Source organism: Sinohyriopsis cumingii, chromosome 19 (genome assembly GCF_028554795.1).
Source record: "Sinohyriopsis cumingii isolate HCF-2022 chromosome 19, ASM2855479v2, whole genome shotgun sequence".
Taxonomy (NCBI): Eukaryota; Metazoa; Mollusca; class Bivalvia; order Unionida; family Unionidae; genus Sinohyriopsis; species Sinohyriopsis cumingii.
The window spans coordinates 59,630,702-59,653,550 of NC_142979.1; the positions used below are offsets into that span (position 1 = coordinate 59,630,702).

Here is a 22,849-nt window from a genome sequence, read left to right on the forward strand (position 1 = left end):
ATATATATATTTTTTTTTTTTTTCCAATATTACACTAGTTTAATAACACTCAGTGATACAACGAATTATGGCATGACAATATATAATGTGTGGGAATGTAATTTAAAGTCAATGTTTTATATTATTTTTATGGTCCTTACTGAGTAACATTGGTTTTTACATGTAATACCATCTTAAATTTGAGATTAATTTGGATGAAATTTATGCAGTGTGCTGAAGATTTTAAATGGTTTAAGAGTCCTTAATAATTCAATTCATTCCATACATTTAATTTAACACAGACACTTGTGTAAGGCCCTCAACCCACTGTATCTTATATAATTGTTTACATTCAATTATAATGTTTTATTGAAAAACACTTTGCTAAAATAAAATATAACTTCATTCTGTCCTGCCCTAACAGTCATCTGCAAAGTTAAATACTTAATTTTGCCTTTGTTACACCAGTAGGACCTTTTAAATGCAGACAAGCTTGACCTTCACCTTTTAGTAACTGTACATGAAAGAGATGCATTTCATCTGGGCGTAACTATGGAAACATTCTTTGCAGCCCCTCTTGAGCAGCCTGGAAAGCTTGGAACAGTGCTTAACTGGTCATTGTTATATAATTCGTTCTGTCATTTATCTAATGTTTGAAGCTGAGAGAACTGTACAAGAAGAATGAGAAAAAGCACTTGTATAAAATGAGAGAACTCGTACTATTGCATTTTCAAACCAGAGTTTCTATTTCACTTGTTTATGGATAATTAAAAATATGCGAATTATTAACATAAAATACATTAAATTCTTCATCCCAATATTCATATTTCAATTTTAACAATGGTATGTTCTATGCTTATACTTTCCATACTAGTATTAAAGTATGTCAAGAAAATAAAAAAGAAATGAAAGAAACATTAATCTTATTATTGTAAAAACACGGTGTTATTTGTGTTTTTATATATTTTATTTTGTTGACAATGTGAAAGGCAGGAAGGCTACTGTATACATGTAAATATAAAATTTAATAGTGCCTAATGCATTCTTTGCACTTCATGATACATTTCATTGTCTAGGTTTTATTGGTCATGTGCAAGTTAGTCAGGAAATAAGGTCATTGCAGTGTCAAAACCTCACAGGCGTTGAAGCAGACTCAAATTAATCCCGTGTAGTAAATTTAAGTTCAAAGACATCAAAATGAATATTCAAGTTTCATGTGACTTCCATAAGACCAACTCCAGCACCTAGGTGTAAATAGCATGATTTGTATGCACTCCTTACAAAGACTGATTTTGGGAAACTGATTCTTGTTGCATATATAAATCTCACCCGTTTATTATCATGCTTCGGTGATATAGAATCTGGTTTCTTTTAAAAAATTGTAGAAATTGCAGAGAGTGTACATGGCCAATGTGCTTAAGCAATTTCTCAATGTGCTGATTCATTATTGGTCAATAAGCATTAGGCTGTGAGGAAAACTAAAATAAAAATAATAATTAAAAATAAAATAAATAAAAACTAATAATTAAAATTAAAATTAAATTAAATTAAAATTAAAACCCTTTTTTTCTATCAAACTGTTTGTCCATTTAGAAGGAATGGGCATTCATAAAAAGGAAAACTGTTACCTGTACATATATGCATATAATTCTACAGGAAAATGAAGACCAAGGTTTCTTTGTAAGAACTATTAGTTGGGACAGTGTTTAGTTATCAATGCTTAAAAACATTTTGTGAACAATAAAGTTAAACTATCATTTTGCATCCACATTTTTAAAGGGAGATGGATACTGTCAGAAGTGATATATGTTTCATTTTGCAGATAACTGTGGCATTTTGTAAATACATAAATATACGGGATGAATTTAGGAGCCGCAGTGGCTCACTGGTTAGCTTTCTGGAGTCACTACCACTAGTGTGTCCCTGGGCAAAGCGCTTTACCATCAGTACTAATTAACCTACTTAGTTTGCTTTGTCGTAAAATACCTAACATAGCTAAACTGGGTTGGATTTTCTTTCAGAATTATGATCATGAGCGGATTAAATGCCATCTGTATAGTGCATTCACAATATCAGTGTACCAGCAATAATTATAAAAAGCATGTCAACTCTTGAAGTTAGTATTGTAAGATTAATAACGCATTTTCTGAATGGTCTCTCTTTCGGTCGATTTGTACCTTTATTATTTTTTCCTATTGTTTTTAGTGAAATCTTAAAATATACTGCACCCATTGTAATGTAATTGACAAGATCTGAAATACAAACTGACACCAACATTCTGCAGGAATATCAGGAATTTTTATAATTAATAAAGTTATAAAAATAAAATTAGAAGTAAATGTTTAATTATGGTTTCATAATCCAGTACTATGTTAAACAAAGATACAGAAAACTTATATTTTTCGAATACTGAAAAAGTAGTTTTGATCGACCTGTATTATAACACATCTAGATTTGAATAGAAGTCTTATGTACGATAACTATTTGAGTAACTTTGTCATAGAAAATGAATGAAATGAAATATGTGTTAGATACTGATGCTTCATAATACATACTAGAATTAAGTAACTGTAACCTCCATAAGGGTTTCATCTACAACTGTTCTTTATGGCAATTACATTGTTATTTGAATATATATCTTGTTATTGACTGACTGATCAATTTATTAATTAACTGATTGTCCTGCAATTAGACTTTTGTACGACATAACACTTCGTACTAATCCACCGCTCTAGAAATCATACCATTTGGTTGGATTTGAGCATTTATGGCAGGAAACTCGCCTTATTGGCAATGACTCTTCACTAATTGACAAAATAGAGTAATAAAACTAATATCGTCATTTCATAATATGCATGCAAATCTTCTCTGTTTCTCTCTTTTTCTTTCTCTCTTGGGCATGTGTACATTTAATGTTGAAAATAGGAATGAATGTTTGTGTTAACCATACCATATATTTCACTGAGACTTAGCATTTTTCAAGTCACTTTGGCTGAATGAATTGATCATACATACAATATTATTTCTATTGTAATCTGTATAGTGTTTTATATCAACATCAACACAGAGAATAATGATATGCTAAAAACAACAACACACAACATATCTATTTTAACTGAATTGAAACCTCCTAAATAGCTCTGAAGTTATGTAATTCCAGAAGTGAAGTACAGGGTTCAAACTGCTCTATGAGAGCTCAAGTATGTATAGAGTATAATTAACGGGGATAATTTTCTAATACATATTTACAACCAGTTTATCCTGTTTTATTGTTTTGGCACCATGAATGAAAAAGAAATCCACTTTAATTGTACAATACTCTCATGATTCACTTTCCAGATTGCTTAGTTTATACATTTGCTAATTCAAGGTGCCTTGTAAAGGTGTTTTTTTATTGCTGATTGGAAGTCTTAAAGAGTTTTTTTCCAGGTTGCTTCTGTGTAAAACTTACTGAAAAGAGACTATATTAGTAAAAATATTGCTGTCTAATTCAGCTCTTAATAAATGTTCTTTTAAGTTATAAAGAAAGGCTGGTCCAGTAGAACATCCTGAGCTATTGTTAAAAACCTCTTTAAATTTGGGAAAACAATATAGATTGATGCCTGATGTTTATATTTTGTGTGTTGTTTTAATAAGACTTCGTTTACAACAGAGCTATGGATACAAACATAATTAAATGATATGTATATCAAAGTCATCAAATCACCATCTGAAGCAATATATGTATATACATTTAAAAGAATATTAAATGCATTCAACAGTTTATGATTGCTTGCATGTGTAGTCGCAGGTCTTAAGAGCACAATAATGAAAAACACATTGCTGTAATTAAATGTTTCATTTTGGGACTGATTATGATGATGATAAATGTTTGACCTCTATATATTATATTTATCATTATATATATTTACTGAAGTTATGTGTGTGTAACTTCCTAATTCGGCTAGTGATAATTCAGTCTCGCCGTAACAGGATTTTTCACTTGATTCACATCTGTTCTCTCCTGTTTGAATACTAAGTAGGCAAATGATGACATAGTGGTGAATATAGTTCATCTAATAATCACAAAATAAATTTGGCATATCAAGGACGTCTTTTCAATATCTTTTCGTGTGTAAAACCTCGCCGCAAACAGGATGTTGTAACTTTACAGATAGGTTGGGTAATTATGCAATTTTGGTACAACTGTACAATGAATTCATGTGGATTTCTAATAGCATTTTAATGTAATTTTGTACAAGATGTCGTAAATTTATTTGCCTGTATTGGACATGTATAGCATGAATGTATCATGAGTTTGCCAACACTGTTGCTCGCATGCATGAAATAGTAATAAAAATATTTGGGACTGTTATATGCACCAGCTTTTCTTCTTACAGTTGAGCTACATAGTTGGTATTTGATGCTTGGATCTAAAGGGAGTTAATATATTTTTGAAACATGTAATTTGATAGCGAGTTCTCTCTATAAGTTTTCCACTGGGCAATCAAAGACATGGTGTCGGGAGTGTGTATCGACAGCTTTGGAGGAAAGATAAACTCCAAAATCGTGAACAAGCACCAAGCGTGTAAACAGGGACCTTCCTTTAAATCATGATTTTACATTAGTCTAGGTTAAAATAGTTGATAGAAGCAAGATTTTACCATTTTTCCAACCGAGGACATCCTCAGTTGGAGTGTGTCCTCTGTAAGTTAGTGTGTAATCTCATGAATGTCCTCGGTTTACACCAAATACAAATGCACACGTAAGCATACACACACACAAAGAGAACCAACTCTTACCGGTTAACTTGTCTTTCTATCCACTATATCTGGTTTAAACCAGATTTTCCCTTTGTACCATGTGCTAAGATGATCTCTCCATATAATTTAAATTTATTCATCCACATTTTGTTTTCACTGATACACTGAGTCAGAATGTTGTTTTATATGGTGTATGTGGCATTCTTGTGAATAGCAGGTAGAAAGAGGAGTTAACATGTAAGAGTTGCTTCCATATATATATATATATATATATATATATATATATATATATATATATATATATATATATATATATATATAGAAAGAGAGAGAGAGAGAGAGAGAAGGCTCTTTTGACACATTTCTAGGAGTGCTGGATTTGGAGGCAGCAAAGAAAATTAATCTGTTCTAATGTGATCAGGTAAATATTTTTGGAGGAAAATATTCTGCTTTTTATTTTGTTTATTTCTGCATTCAGATGTTAAATTTTGTGTGGTCTTGTCAAGCTTGCAGTCTGTTTTGATAAGACACTGGATCCAATTTTGATTATGTCATAATTTCAGTTTTGATGCTTGATTTCTCCATCATTTTCAGACATGATTATTATTGTGATGCGAGTTAAAATCTCTACTTGAGCAAATTTATTCCAATATTCAAGAGTTTCTGTGTAGACTGTAACAGGTATAAGAAACTGTGACACATACAAATATTGATTAGCAAAAAGTCAGTAAGTTCAGTCACTGACAATTTGCTTCATTCATGGGGAAAACTAATTGAAGCTTGTTTTTTATATCTGTTGTTTAGTTTTAGGCATTATTGATTGCACTGCCTTATTTATTACATAGAGTATCCTTGAAAGTCTACAGTCCTTTAAAGATCTGTTCATCCTGATGAAGATTGAAGGAGAGGAAGTGATAAGAAAAAAAAAGAAGAATAGCATGAAATAGGCCTACATATGGGAATATAGTTTTGAATAACATATATAAGGGCAGAATATCCAGGATATATTTCCTAAATGGGTATAGAAAATGGATCCAAAAGTGATATCACCACCATGGTGATAAACTGTGATTGCCACTTGTAGCAGTATCGTTTTCTCCTGATTAATATATATTTCATTATCTCATTATAAAATGTGTAATAATACTGATTAGTGATGGACTTACCACAAAGATTTATTATGGAATAAAAATAATTTCAAGCATTTTGCCAATCCAGAACTTCAAGGTTGCATGGATGAGAAATGAAATGAAAGAAATAATTTTGGGGCATGGAGACTATAAATTATAAAATTTGTAACATATAGAAGCTTCTTGTGTTATATACAGCTGCTGTCTGTCTTATATACATAGATCTGATGACAATGATGTTTGAGTACTCTGATTTGACTGCCCCATCAAAAGCCAAGGTGTTCCAGAAGACATCCCTCAAGGAGATTAACCCCACATATAATCATCTGACAGCCAGTCACATTCATCTTGACAGTCAGCAGGCCAGGAAGTGGGATTACATGGGAACAGAAAATCTTTCAGACCTCTTCATTGCTGAAGGTATGTTTTTTTACATTATCAGCCCTGCTTTGGCTGGTTTGATGACTCTGTGATTTGTTTATTGACCTGTTTGCAAATACTGAAGTTAGAAATACAATTGTTTTTGTTGCAAACTCTTCTTTTTATGTAATATGTAAATAATAAATAATAAATTATCTGTATCTATTCTTAAAGAATACTTGGATGTGGAATGGGTAACTGATCTGTTCCGGCAAATTATTTTTAAGTGGAATGATTGACTGATTGATTACTTGCAGAATTTTATGAATAGACTGGTTTCTAATAAATCAAATGGAGAGAGAAAACTTACAATTTATACTCAGTTATAAGTCAGGTCCAATTGCAAACAGCATTGACCCTGATATGTCATTGAATATTTTGCCAGCAAATCATGATCTGTGTTTGTTTTGTTGATTATTCCTAACAAAATTAGATTTTTTTGACAAGTCCAATGGGCACCTCACTTAGAATACAGGAGATTAGAGTGTGCACCGGGCGTCTGGCTATCACATTTTTCTGTACTTCCTACCCTTTCTTGTATTCCATATGGGGTAAATGTCTCAACTCAGTTAAACCCTTGAACTCTCTTGTGTTCAGTATTGAGTACATGTCTCAACTAAGTTAAACCCTTACTGCCTTATATTCTATTTGAGGTACTTGTCTTAATTCAGTGAAATCTTTCCCCTCTCTTGAATTCCATGTGGGATAAAATGTCTTATCTCAGTTAAACCTTATCCTCTCTTGAATTCCATACGGGGTACATGTCTTATCTTGGTTAAACTCTTATCTTGTCATGAATTCCATATGAGGTACACATCTCAAAGTCAGTTAAACACTTATCCTCTCTTGAATTCCATTCAGGTAAACTTAATTCAGTGAAACCCATACCCTGTCTTGAATCCTATATGGAGTACACATCTTGGCTCAGTTAAACTCTTCCGCTGTCTTGAATTCCATATGGGAAACACATCTTAATTCAGTGAAACCCTTTCCCTGTTTTGTATTCCAAATGTGGTACACATCTTAACTCAGTTAAACCATTACCCTCTTTTGAACTCCATATGGGTTACACATCTTAACTCAGTGAAACCCTTTCCCTGTCTCGTATTCCATATGTAGTACACATCTTAATAGAGTTAAACTCTTACCCTCACTTGAATTCCATATGGGGTACAAAGTTAGTTAAAACTGTACCCTCTATGAATTCCACTGGGGTAAACATCTTAAGTTAGTGAAACCCTTCCCTTCTCTTGTATTCCATTTTGAATCAGACATGACAACTTTTACGATCTAGTCAGAAGTCGTAGAAAACCTGACACTCCTAAGCAGGAGTGAAATTCTCCCAATTTATAAAACATGATAAAAATATTTTTGAGTCATTACAAGAAGTAATTAGGGCAATCATCATATAGACTTGAGTCCTTCATACGCATGCAATAATAGTTGGGCTGTAAATTCAAAGACTTGCCAGTCCTGCTTCAATCACCTGCTGAATGGGAAAATGTGTTGATAAGTTGACTATTTTAGCTGTGCTGATATTTACAATAACAGAATTCAGTGGCTGAAAGACCCCCCAGATGTGTATGTTGTAGAATGCATCAAAAGAATATGATGCAAAATCTAGGTGGCAAGTTCAAAGTCTTCGACTAGCTGCTGCATGGGAAAATTTGCTGATGTTTATAGTAACTGAATTCAAAGATAGAAAGACCCAAAAATGTGCATGTGGTCATTATAAAAGTACATCAAACTTTAGCTTTCATAACTGTGTTGTTTCCATGTGTAGCTGAATAAGTAGTGTATGTGACCTGAAAATTTTGGCACATTGAGACTTAAAAAATGCCGTTTGCAAATATGGATAAATATTTTGGGGTGAAATAGCAAATTGATGAAGATTGTAATGAGATTCAGAAGAGTGCTAAAGTTGCTAGAACTTGTAGTTTGGATGGGACAGTAGCTGATTGCAAGAAAGTGTGTGATGCCTTAGTGTTAGGAACAAGATCTTTCCTTGGATTGACAAAATTCAGTCTCACTCTGATGGACAAACAAGAGCTGTATGTCAGTGGTGTAAAGAATTGGAAATTAAACTCAATGGCAACAACTGGTTCTTCTAATCTGTACAGTTCCACATTTTCTGGGAGGGGACTGCAACTTTTGCTGTTGGAACTCCTATGTTTACCAAAATAATAATGGAACCCTAACTTGCCTAAGTTTGAAATCCTAGCGAGAGCTCTGGTAGGCATATAAGAAAAAGCAAAAAAGGTGGTCAGTATGTATTTTTGTATAGTTTGCAATTCCAGCTTTGGAATACTGTATGGACAGAAGAACGATACTGAAAAGTATTGCAAGAATTCCACTCATATAACTAATGATAAAATGGCCATGTCCATACCAAAACTCTCATTTAACAAACTCATTCTCCCAGTTTAAATGCCCAACACTCCCACTTTCATTACCATAAAAGTTGGCATGTCAGTGGAAGATACATCTTAACTCAGTTAAACTTTTACCGTCTCTTGAATTACATATGGGATACAAATCTTATCTCAGTAAAACCCTTACCCTCTCTTTCGATTTCATTGGGGTAAACATCTTAACTCAGTGAAACCCTTCCCCTCTCTTGTTTGGAGTACACATCTTAATTCATTTTTAAGTCTTACTCTGTCTTGTATTCCATATGGAGTACACCATCTTTAACTCATTATAACTCTTACTGTCTTGTATTCCATATGGAGTACATATCTTAACTCAGTTACACACTTACCCTCTCTTGTATTCTATATGGGCTACATGTCAAATGCATGAAATCCTAACCCTGTCTTGTATTCCATATGGGCTACATGTCAAATGCATGAAATCCTAACCCTGTCTTGTTTTCCATATGGGGTACATGTCAAATACATGAAGTCCTAACCCTGTCTTGTTTCCCATATGGGGTACATGTCAAATGCATGAAATCCTAACCCTGTTTTGTTTTCCATATGGGCTACATGTCAAATGCATGAAATCCTAACCCTGTCTTGTTTTCCATATGGGATACATGTCAAATGCATGAAATCCTAACCCTGTCTTGTTTTCCATATGGGGTACATATCTTAATTCTTTTAACTTGAAAATGATTTAGATAAAATTTTGCAGGTTGCTCTACCCTGTTGAAGACCTGTGTTGTATTACTTAAGCAAGATGTCATAGATAAATAGATTGTCACTTATCCTAGTCCTTACAATGGCATAGATAAATAGATTACCATATATCCTAGTCCTCACAATGGCATAGATAAATAGATTACCATATATCCTAGTCCTTACAGTGCATATATAAATAGATTACCATATGTCATAGTCCTGACAATGGCATTGATAAATAGATTACCATATTTCCTAGTTCTTACAATGGCATAGATAAATAGATTACCATATATCCAAGTCCTTACAATGGCATAGATAAATAGATTACCATATATCCTAGTCCTTACAGTGCATATATAAACAGGTTACCATATATCCTAGTCCTTACAGTGCATATATAAATAGATTACCATATATCCTAGTCCTTACAATGGCATAGTGGGCACTCACCAGTTATTATGTACTTTTGAGAGAGTGGCCTATGTAAGGTGAAGTTGTTTGCATTTAAAACATGCACAATGGAGAGAATGTTGGCATACCTCTATGCTACATTAATGTAGATGATATTTCTTTGGATATTGTACTTTTGGAAATTGTACATGATCTAAGCACACTGCTAACAAAAATGACTGCTCCCTTGTGCTAAAAAATCAGCCTGAATTAGTCCAAAGTACACTATCCATAGCAGCTATTAAAATAGGGGAAATGAATTTTGCCAGACTAGACAATATCAGCTTCTGAAAGTGCAATGAATGAATTACCAAATATATAAAATGTATAAAAAGTTATCGGCTCTTTTTTTATACAATTTACCTCTGAAGTTCAGGAAGTGAAAATGACCAAGTAGAGCTAGCACTTTTTTGAAAGGTGCACATCTGGAGTAAGGCCAAGCTGTATACTCTATAACCCATATTACACCCATCAATCATACACCAAAATAAAGGGAATTAAAGGTTCTTTCAGTTATACCTAAGATATACAAGGTTATTCTTAAAAAGCCAGTATAACCAGTGAGGAAAGCCAAGGAAATTCTTTTTCTTTAAAATTCTAACCCTATGCAAAATACGAAACTGTAGAGTGCCACGATAGGTAAATAGATTACCATATATCCTAGTCTTTACAGTGCATAGATAAATAGATACCATATATCCTAGTCCTTACAGTGGCATTGATAAATAGATTACCATATATCCTAGTCCTTACAATGGCATAGATAAATAGACTACCATATATCCTAGTCCTTACAATGGCATAGATAAATAGATTACCATATATCCTAGTCCTTACAGTGCATATATAAATAGATTACCATATATCCTAGTCCTTACAATGGCATTGATAAGTAGATTACTGTATATCCTAGTCCATACAGTGGCATAGATGAATAGATTACCATATATTCTAGTCCTTACAATGGCATAGATAGATTACCATATATCCTAGTCCATACAGTGGCATAGATGAATAGATTACCATATATCCTAGTCCTTACAATGGCATAGATAAATAGATTACCATGTATATCCTAGTCCTTACAATGGCATAGATAAATAGATTACCATATATCCTAGTCCTTACAGTGCATATATAAATAGATTACCATATATCCTAGTCCTTACAGTGCATAGATAAATACATTACCATTTATCCTAGTCCTTACAATGGCATAGATAAATATATTACCATATATCCTAGTCCTTATAATGACATAGATAAATAGATTACCATATATCCAAGTCCTTACAATGGCATAGATAAACAGATTACCATATATCCTAGTCCTTACAGTGGCATTGATAAATAGACTACCATAATGGATTTGCAGACTGACATTAGTTCTACATCTCATACCTGGACCAGACATTGTGGATAGCTTGTTATTAGGTTGAGGATAAAAACTTATACATTTTGGAGTAAGAGGTCAAGTCCACTATGACTGATATAAGCTCTTACTTACAATCATCACAAATTTTTAAATTATTAAACATGTACACTTATTTTCCATATTCAGTATTCAAAGTGAAAGTACATTTTAAACTAAAAGTCATTTATCCAATGATATGGGTTGTAAAATTTGTGTCTGAGAATGTTCAAAAGAATTTGCCATAGAAAAAAAATTAAGTAAAGGAATATGATCTTCCTTCTTAATACAGTGATACATTTCTAAAATTTAGTTATTTAAGAATTGCACTTCATAGTTTACAGGATTGTCATGTAGCGTGAAAAGCAATTACACTGTATGAATGGTGGTAACAAAGTGAAGGATGTGCATACATAGCGTGTAATTGATTGTCAACTTCAGGCCTTTATGAATTCTGTAAAATATGAAATTCGGTTCTTATAATTACAAATATTTTATTAAAATAAGGCTGGATGGATAAAATGTAGTCAAGGAATCTCAGATTTTTCTCTTGGTTCTTGTGATATTTATTTTACAATTTACATTACTTGTATGTTACAAATTGCTGCCCTTGGAATTAGAAGTTTTGGCCATTAACAAGTCTATATCTGTCTAGGTCAGTAACAAGTCCAAATATTTCTAGGTCATTAAGAAATCTATGTCTTTCAAGGTAATTAAAAGTCCTTGTCTTTCCAGGTCATTAACAAGTCCAAGTCATTCCAGGGAATTAATAAACCCATGTCTTTCAAGGTCATTAACAAGCCCATGTCTTTCCAGGTCATTAACAAATCCTTGTCTTTCCTGGTCATTAACAAATCCATGCCTTTTCAAGTAGAGTCTAAAGAGGATAATTTGGACTCTGTCATTTTTTAAAAAATCCATTTAGTTTATGTACACAAATGTTTAGTAAATTGATTCTTTTCATCTTTTTATCTGCCTTTTTTTGTGGTATGTTGTTTAATGATTACAGTAATTTTGGTGAAATGCTTCAATCATGAGTGTTTTTTTTTCCAGTATCTTTTTTCAACTAAAGATATAAAAATCTATTTGCTTCTTGCTAGTGATTAATATGTAGATTCTTAGTGATTACAAATGATTTAACTTTTTCGCTGGAGCTCAGTTGGTAGAACATGAGACTCCAGGTCCAACAGTCACAGGTTTGTTACCCTCCTAGGCCAACCTGGGTTGGCTGCTTTGGGGTGTCCTTGGAAAGGCACTGATGGTATTGTAAATAACGTGTAAAAAGTGCAGCTAAAATCAGCAAAAGCAAAGCATTCAGTAATGCTGACTTAAAATATTTGCATGCGATTCATATTTAAAATTGGTTGTTTCAGAAGTGTAATTATAACAAACCATTTGTTATATAACAGTGAAAAGAAGTGAAAAATTATGATGTGAAGAAGGATAAAATTGGAAAGCCATAAATAGTTTGAGTCATTGAGAGTAGTGGGAGTTATTTGTTGTCACACAGAACATAGGGTCATAAATTGTATTCAGAATTGCTGCTGGTTTTATGCATTTCCATTTTGATAAATGGTAGAAAATGTCATACAGCATGCAATCATTCCTATAAACTTTAGTTTTTTATTCTTATATTTTCCCAGAACTTTTGGGTGAAAAATTCTTATATTCCTATACCTTTAGCATCAACATTAGTTGTACATCCTGTTCATGAAATTCATAAATGCTTCAAATCACAAATTTTAAAGACCCAATGAGCAGCAGTCATTCTGTTAAAACAGTAAAAACCCTTTCCCAATCCAAACATTAAAGTCCTGATGAAAATGTAATCTTTTTTATGAACCACAAAAATTATATCCATGAAAGAAAAAACTGAATTGAAAGTATGAAAGTTTATTTCACCCCTCCACATAAAACGTGTTTGTTGGTGTTTCACACATCTTATACAGGTTGTCAATGCTGCAAGAAGCGGAATGGTATAGCAGCAGTACTGTATGTACTTTGTTATCGGTCAGGTCCAACTGCAAAACAACATGGGCCCCCATCTGCTGTAACATAATGTGCTGGAAGATCAGGGTCTGTATTGTTTGTTCTATTGATTACTCCCAGCAAATGGCATAGACCCATATCTGCTGGTACATTTCTTGACAGTAGATCTGGGTCAATGCAGTTGGATATGACTTATACATGAGTACATATGGTAGTAATAGTAGTAGGCACTTTATATTCAAGATTAGATAGTCATGAGTTGCAGTTTTCTAGTCGACCCAGACTCTGATCCTTATTTGCTCTTGTCAACCCAGTATCAGTTTTCTCCATCAGTTGTTATTTATCTCTTTAGCCAGGCACTGATCCTTCTTTGTTCTAGTCAACCCAGGCCTGGTATTTTCTTTCAGCCATTGTCATTTATCCCTTTAGCCAGGCACTGATCCTTCTTTGTTCTAGTCAACCCAGGTCTATTTTCTTTCAGCCATTGTCATTTATCCCTTTAGCCAGGCACTGATCCTTCTTTGTTCTAGACAACCCAGGCCCATTTTCTTTCAGCCATTGTTATTTATGCCTTTAGCCAGGCACTGATCCTTCTTGGTTCTAGTCAACCCAGGCCTATTTTCTTTCAGCCATTGTTATTTTGTCCTTTAGCCAGGCACTGATCCTTCTTTGTTCTAGTCAACCTAGGCCTACTTTCTTTCAGCCATTGTTATTTTGTCCTTTAGCCAGGCACTGATCCTTCTTTGTTCTAGTCAACCCAGGCCTATTTTCTTTCAGCCATTGTTATTTATCCCTTTAGCCAGGCACTGATCCTTCTTTGTTCTAGACAACCCAGGCCTGGTATTTTCTGTCAGTCATTGTTATTTATCCCTTTAGTCAGGCACTGATCCTTCTTTGTTCTAGTCAACCCAGGCCTGGTATTTTCTGTCAGCCATTGTTATTTATCCCTTTAGTCAGGCACTGATCCTTCTTTGTTCTAGTCAACCCAGGCCTGGTATTTTCTGTCAGCCATTGTTATTTATCTCTTTAGCCAGGCACTGATCCTTCTTTGTTCTAGTCAACCCAGGCCTGGTATTTTCTGTCAGCCATTGTTATTTTGTCCTTTAGCCAGGCACTGATCCTTTTTTGTTCTAATGAAGCCAGGCCTGGTATTCTTGAATTTTTTCTGAAGAGGAAGCTCAGTCTCGAAGACCTTGAATATTTCTCATACCTGGAAACATCAACATTGTAATGTTGCATTTTATTGAAAAGAACATCCTAACATTTTGTTACAGTGAAAGTTAAAGGGCATAATGTTTTGGACAGTAAAAATCATAGGGCATTAAAGGTGTGAACTCTGAATTTGACCTTAAACTTGAGCTAAAAAATTGAAGAATACAGGGCTTGATGCAAATGGACAGCAACAATATATGTGTGTCTCTGTATAGGTTAACCTATGATGGATTGGTGTCCCACCCAAGGGGAATTATCCATTGTCAGTGATCTCACACCATGAAATACTGCAATCATTTCAGACTTTAATTGAACCACTAACATGCTTGAGGAGGATTCAACATTAGCCAACTGTAATCATTATTATATATTTATAATTCTACTGACACACCTGTTTGAATTTTTCAGCTCAAAAGGATAAGAAGTCAGTAGCATCACAACCATCAAAACCTAGTCCAGTCAGTAAACACCTTCCAAAACCCCCACCATGGCTACATGATGACAGTCTGATTCCACAGCTGTATAAACAAGTCTTGGAAGCCTCTCTGGTGTAAGTGCAAATACAGAATGTGTTCCTAATTACTAGACTGCATGTAGAATAGTAATATTACTTTGTTTTTTTATCAAATCCACTTTACTTTTATTTTATTCTGCATGTTATGAGCTATCCTTTATGAAGTACAGGAAAGCTTATGTTATGACTCAACATCTGTTTCTGTTTCATTGGGTGTTTTTTAAACTCATTTTTGGTGATTTTTTTAAATATGGAGAACAGATTGAGAATAAAGATTTTGTTTAAGTTTTGTTTTATGTAGTCAGCAAGTTAAAGTTTTTTAATGGTTTCTTCTTTGTTATACATATTCAAAAATTTGTATTTTAATTGCACTAATATACATTAACATTTTCAGGGCATTTTTTGTCTGCTTTTACTTATTTCTATTTCATTTTATAGTGAAAAGTATGCAGTTAAAATGTATGCTGTTTTTGTTCTGTTAGATCAAAATTTTTGAAATCCATTTTCTTGTTATTGTGATGCCAAGTTTTTGATTTCTCTCAGTAGACTGAAGCCATTTTCACATGAGCCAGAATAAATGTGAAAGAGGCATTTTGTTTTGACCTCATCTGTCTCTCTGTCCGCATCTTCAGAATGCCTTTATCTAGTTTTGCATTTCCTAGGTTTATTTGGGGGGACATTCCTACTTCTAGTTTTTGTAGTTAAATCTGTAGATCCCAAGAACTAATTTTAAAATGGTCATGCTCAAAGGTCACTATGATCAAAACATCTACACTTAATTAACTTATTATTCCTTGGGTATGTGGTCACAGTAAAATCATTAAATTACATATTAGTTAATTGCTTACCAGTTGGGTTTTGAATTGTAGAAATATGTATTTGTGTCTTTCAAGTTATTTATTTTACTTTTAAAAGTAATTTGTAAAGGCTGTCAATCAAGATTTCTTTTCTTTTCTTTATGAAATGTTGCATGATTGAATTAATTATATATTTTATTTACCTGACCTCATTTTTTAAATATATTTGACCTCTTCCATACGTCTGATAAAATTGTAGTTACCCAATACAAATGAATGCATTTTTTATGTTTCATTTTTATATGGCTTTTTACAATCTAAACCACTTCATTTAATAAATGTTTTAAATCTTTGTGCAAAATAAGGGCACCTGTAGCCTAAAGCGCTTGTTTTTACCAATCACTGCCATCTCAACTCTGCATGCATTTGAGTCTCAGGTTCTGTCAGTGTGAGTATGTGAGAAAGCTTGTGAGTAGCTTTCTCATGAGACTTTGATCAATATTTTGAAGTCTTTTTTTAAGTACTGCATATTCTTACTTGTAATTCTAGGCCAACTGCAAGTGGCATAAAAGTTTATTAGGAGTAATGTTATGTATATTTAATTTGCATTGTTTGTTTATTTGTATTTTTGTTTTTTTAAAATTTATTTCATGATATGGTATTGCAATGTAACTTTGTATGTTGGATTTGACCTTGTCCAAAACTGAGTTCATTTCTGCTTGACCCGATTTATTTTTTAATTTTATTCTGTAAACAACTAATACATAGCTAAAATATTTTCTATATATATTCGCTTAATATCAGGATCATTATTAATAGAAGAAGTATGTTTATTTGGGTCTGGGTTTAGGTTTTGGGATTTCCTTAGTGTACTTGACATAGTCCAGGTTCTATAGTAATTTTAGCAGTATGTTTCTAATAATAACTAACATTTTTAAAATTATTTTTTAATCATCAGGATCATTCTAAAGGGTTATTTTCCACTAAGTAAAATTATTTTTTGAAATAAAATACTAATTGTGACCTGAAGTGAGTAGAGAACTATATAATCTCATAGCTGAGAGGATTTTTCATTGGTGCTTTAAGATCTAGCACAATCAAGTTGTATTATATGTTGTGACCAGTATTTTTGGGCTGGAATTTATTTCTTCGAATTACTGAATTCAAGTGATTATTTTCTCTGGAAATACAAAAGTGCTCTGACAAAATTCTTAGAGACATTCACTGGAATTTATAGTGAATTCAAACCTGGAATATATTTCTGTGATTGAGCAAAAGACTGTTTATTTATTTGGGATTTCATTTATGATACCTTAAGTTCCTTTTTATTACATTTTTACTTTGTATTCTAGGGAAATAAATTATTTGTTGAATTTTACAAAGCTTGTTGATTTTCACTCTTTTCTGTTACTTATTTTAAGAGTATAGACTTGTAACAGTAAACATTAGAAGAAACAACATAGATCCCTATCTTCTGGCACATCTTGCAGCATCAGATTGTGGTCTGTGTTGTTTGCAGTTGGACTCAACTTATATGCGAGTATTTACAGTAAATGCTAATTGACTTGAAGCCTCTATGTTATGTTTTAGGAAACTAAAATTGTGCTTTTTTGTCATACTTTCATTTCCTTGACATTTTGATTGTGTCATGTTTAAAATAGCTTAGACAATTGATGCTTAGACTTTGATATGTTTTAAATTTCACAGATACTCATGGGTTACGGAAAGAATTTTCTGTGAATGATGTCACAGATTGTATGAACCTGTCAAAAATTCTTGTATGCTTCTTAATAAAATGTATTGAAATAAATCGGTCACTGATATTTGATTCATTAATCATATTAATCAATAGGTCACTGATATTTAATGCATTAGTCATATAAACCAATAAGTCACTTATATTTGATGCATTAGTCCTATAATACAATAGGTCATGGATATTTAATGCATTGGTGATATAAATCAATATGTCACTGATATTTAATGCATTTGTCATATAAATCAATAGGTCACTGATATTTGATGCGTTAGTCTGACAAATCAATAGGTCACTGATATTTAATGCATTAGTCCTATAAATCAATAGGTCACGGATATTTAATGCATTAGTACTATAAATCAATAGGTCACTTATCTGATGCATTAATCCTATAAATCAGTAGGTCACTTATACATTAGTCCTATAAATCAATAGGTCACTTATCTGATGCATTAGTCCTATTAGTCCTATAAATCAATAGGTCACTTATCTGATGCATTAGTCCTATAAATCAATAGGTCACTTATCTGATGCATTAGTCCTATAAATCAATATGTCACGGATATTTAATGCATTTGTCATATAAATCAATAGGTCACTTATCTGATGCATTAGTCCTTTAAATCAATAGGTAATATAAATTAATGTTAATTTAATTACATCAGGTTTTACAAAATTTCTTTTCCCTGTATTTAGAAATGATGCTGCAAAATTCTTACTTGTATCTCTCTTGTGCCTACAAGTATAAACCAGAGTCTGTTTGGCACACAGTCACTGTAGCACCCATTATTATGACAATTTCTCTTTCAAATACATTCTACAATCACATTACATTAGGAATATTAGCCTGCTACCTCAAGAATGCAGCCCTACTAAAAGATGAAAAATGTCTTTTTCTGTCTATCTCATATAGACAAAGGGCAATGACTCTTGCCCAATGTCTTCCCTTGCCACCGCCAGGTGTCACCTGTTAACTTTACTGCTGTATTGATAACATAGTAAAGTTTAACTCAGACAAAGCAATTTGGGGGTTAAAATCGAACCATCCAGTTTCTTTTGGATTTATTTTGTTGAATAATCATTCTGCTGTAGGTTGTTTACATTAATTTTACAATGTCTGCCAAATGTGAGTGATTTTGTCACCTTTTTGTACATCGTCTATTTAAGACCATGTTACACCATGCTATCATTGACCTCATGCTGTCATTTACGAGTTAGTGTGACACTTGACTATTTTAGCTTACTCAGTAATGAAGATACAAAGATAGTATTAGTGAGTTTATAATATATTGCATTGATAATTTATGCTTGATTTTCTTATTTATGTTGTTTTGATAGGAAATGTTAACTAAAGGCATAATGCATGAGTTCAAGCATATCCTATAGGCATCCAACACAGTACTTTCCTCACTTTTACGTTAGTAACCAGAGTTATTTAACAAGTTAGTAATATACTGCATTACAAATTTATGCTTTGTTTTCATATCTTGTGTCATTTCAGTGTCTAAAGTGCAAAAAGTTAAAAAGCTTGGGAGGACAACCATAACTACTGTATTGTATGTACAAAATGTACATTGTTGATTGCATGCATTACATGTAACACATGGGCTATATTGTTCCAGAAGGCAGCTGTAGGGAAAGAATGATGGACTAAGTTGAAGAAAGAAAACGTTGACGTCCTTAGCATACATCCCAAGTCTACCTCAGTTGCAAGTCTTGTGGGTGATGCTGGTCCCCCTCCCCCAAAAATTTGTCATTTACAACTGTTGACTACAGTCACATAAGCAAAAGTGGAGGAGGAGAATGTGGAAAGGGTACAACAGTCCACCTTCAAAAAGATACGTTGTCTGGTCCAGGAGATGATGATGCAACTCTTGACATCAGGTCAAATTTTACCCCATTTTCCTTCACTTACTTCCACACCTTTTTCTGACTCATTAAGGGAATATTCCCCCAATTTTAGGCAGCCCATGGGATGTAAGTCTTCATGCATATAAGTCAGGACACATGGGGTTTTGTACTGGATCCTATGGATCCAATTCATAATACCTCACTGTTGCCAGTTCCAGACACCAGCAGCTATCCAGCCAACACCAGCCTTCCAGTCATCCCAGTATGGGGACCTTTTCTTGAAACATTCCAGCCAACTAGAATGTACAGGGATCTTAGTGACAGATTTGTCCATTGAGCTGCACCATCTGCAACTTACCATGACTATACATGAGATTTCAATGAGAAGTCTGTCCATCCAGCCAGGCTTTTGGAGAGGCTGGTACCAGTGATAGCCAGACCATCTTCTATATCACCAGCATCTGGCCCAACCGTATGCCAAACAAACCAGCCAGCAGTTCCAGCAATGTTCACTTTTTGTCTACAAGAGAGACCTAGTGACATCTTCAAAGATGGATGGCTGGGGTCATCAATGCCATCTGGCATGGCTTATCAGGAGCTGCTACCTCACTCAGAATGAGGGGGGCCCCGAGTGGCCGAGTGGTCTAAAGCGCTCTCTGTTACGGATCACTGCCATCTCACCTCTGTCTGCGTGGGTTCGAGTCTAGGATTCAGCCAATGTGGGTATGTGAGAAAGCTTGACAGTAGCTTCTCGTGGGTCGGTGGTTCTTCCCGGTGTTTTCCTGGGTTCTTCTTCCACCATTAATACTGGCCGCCATGCATAGCCTATCGTGTGCTGAAATATGGCGTTAAACCCCACAACAACAACTCAGAATGAGATTAGATGCACAGTGAGTGTAATGAAGCTCCATCCAATCAACCATATTCAGATCCAACCATGGAATGGACTGAAGCTTTAAAGCCGCAGTTGAGAACATGTATCAGGTCTTGTCCACTTCAGAATGACCTCGACCCCCTGCTGCTGCTCAAGATTATGAAGTTAAGGCATCAGTAGATTGCGGTGAGAAGGAAAAGATGCCTTCCTTCCGACTTCTCCAATCCACAAAAAATAAGATCACTGATCGGCTTTCAGGTAGAATTGGTGATCTGGGAAATTCTAGGGCTTATCAGAAAGCCATGTTCCAGTGACTTTCTCCTCTTGCTGGTATAAAACCCACTAAGATGCCTTCAGTACTGATCTCCCAGCCCTCAACAAGAGTTTATCAGCCATCTAGATATCCATTGCATTGTATTATAAAGTGGACAGAAATCTATTTCATGCCACATCCATGCTAGTTCAGAACGTTGTCGCAACATCCTCAGTGTTAGAATCGGCCTCATTGACAATCATCTGACTAGCAGAGAAATCTGACAATAGCCTCACTTGGGAGGCAATGGCCAGGATTGCTAGGATCATTAACCAGGCAGATCACTGTGACGAACGTCTGTGGTCAGTGTCACTTAATCCTCATCACACCCTCATTTGTTTTTCTGATGACCCTGTTTGGGTCACCATTACTTTTTGGAGGAAGAATCAAAGAAGTTTGGAGGCAGGCAGCTCAGGAACTGCCCCTCCAACTAGCTGCTCAGACCACACAGTCATTTGGAACCACTCAGCCCCTGCCAGTGCAAAGGGACATTAAATGGCCTTGGGACAAGGGATCTTTCCAGTCAAATATGCACCGATATCAATCCCAACCCAACAACCTAGGAGGCAGTTGTACAGAGGCGGCAGGAAACCAAATTTCTCTGCCTTCAAGCCTTCTAACTGTAAACTTTGATCTACTCTCCCCACCACCTTCAGACAGCCAACATGTGGGCAGCCGACTACTGTAATTTTGGGCTCACTGGATCCCCCTATTCCCTCAGAACGATTGGGTGATCCAGGTCGTTTCGGAGAGACTTCAGGTTTCACTTATCCAACAACTCCCCCTTTCCTCCTCTCCACTCTTCACAGATGTGTCATTAGATCAGGAGAAAGATGCCTTTCTACAACAGGAGATGCAGTCACTCATAAAAAAAGCAGGTGGTGGCAATTATGCAAAGACCACAGTCTCAAGGGTTTTATTAAAAGCTGTTTCTTATTCAGAAAGTGATTAGCAAGTAGAGATCCATCATTGACTTGAGTCACCTGAACCAGTTCATTGACCTCCAAAATTCAATAGGGTCGCATAATCAGAATGATTGAACTCATTGAATCCATTTCCACCAGGACTTGCATTTCAGTGAAAGAGTTTTTGCAACTCCTCAGATTATTCAGTGTGGAGCTTACTTGATCCCTCTTGTCCATCTTTTTATGTGTCCCTGCAAATAACATTGCTAGTACAATGGCACACCTTTTCAAGTTCCCGCGATCAAACAGTTATCATGCTAGAGATATGATGATTCCTAGGTCAATGGCACAACCCAGGTTGGCTGACCATGGGAATCTAACTCGAGAAGCACTAAGTGGAAATAACTATGTACCAATGCTAGTATGTACAGTTGGTGTTCCCACCTGTCGCCGGACTTCACTACTGTCAGTGGCACATAGGAGCCTGGGGAGTGGCCTCTACACATCAACATTCTAAAAATTACAATTGTCATCAATGCTGTTCACTTCTGGAAAGATTAACTCTCAGGCAAAACAGTCCTCATTATGTTTGACAACTATGTGGTGGTGACCTATCTCCTGAAACAGGAGGGCACCAAATCACCCTACCTGTGTGTTCTGATTTGGCAGTTTCTGCGGTTGGTGTGACAATCTCCATATCAACATACAAATCAGGCACATACATAACAGACTCAATGTCTTGGCTGACAAACTATCCAGTAGAGGTCAAGTCCTTCACATGGAATAGTCTCTTCATCAGTCAATTTTCACTTGGTTCTGTGCACTTTTGGGGCAGTCATTGACCTTTTTGCTACGAGGTGGAATCGCAAGTTACCCACCTTCATCTCTCCAGTCCCAGACCCAGAAGCTTGGGCCATGAATGCACTGTCAATTAGTTGGGAGGGATTGTGGGCATTTGCCTACCCTCCCATGGTCCTAATACCAAAAATAACGGGGTCAGAAATGTAAGATGATTCTGATACTCCTTTCAGATGTGACAAATTTTCAGTTACTGATATACTCGATCTAGCGATAGACATACCCAGGAAGATTCCAGCCAACTCAAATGTTCTCAAGCAACCATGGTCATGGGTGTTCCATCCCATGCCAGATCATCTTCTTCTGCTTGGCTCTTATTGGGACAGCCTTGTGAGATGAACAGTTTAAACCTTTGATTGTGGAGAGAATCTCAAGAGCAAGAAAGCCATCCACTTTGAAGGCTTTCAAGGAAACGTGGCATATTTTCAGAGACTGGTGCCATACCAATAACATCATCCCTCTGAGTGCCTTAATTCCTCAACTGGCTGACTTTTTTCTCTGGCTCTTTGAGGAGAAAAAG

General features: G+C 34.8%; 1 protein-coding gene across 2 annotated transcripts in view; it reads left to right on the plus strand.

The window, feature by feature from the left end:
• Positions 1-22,849, plus strand: part of LOC149775790 (synergin gamma-like) — a 160,037-nt gene that overhangs the window by 50,147 nt on the left and 87,041 nt on the right. For both annotated transcript variants that reach the window (XM_089943378.1, XM_089943379.1), the window contains exons 7-8: positions 6,074-6,271; positions 14,867-15,008. In XM_089943378.1, coding sequence (XP_089799504.1) covers positions 6,074-6,271; positions 14,867-15,008 — 340 coding nt within the window. The remainder of the gene's footprint in view (positions 1-6,073; positions 6,272-14,866; positions 15,009-22,849) is intronic.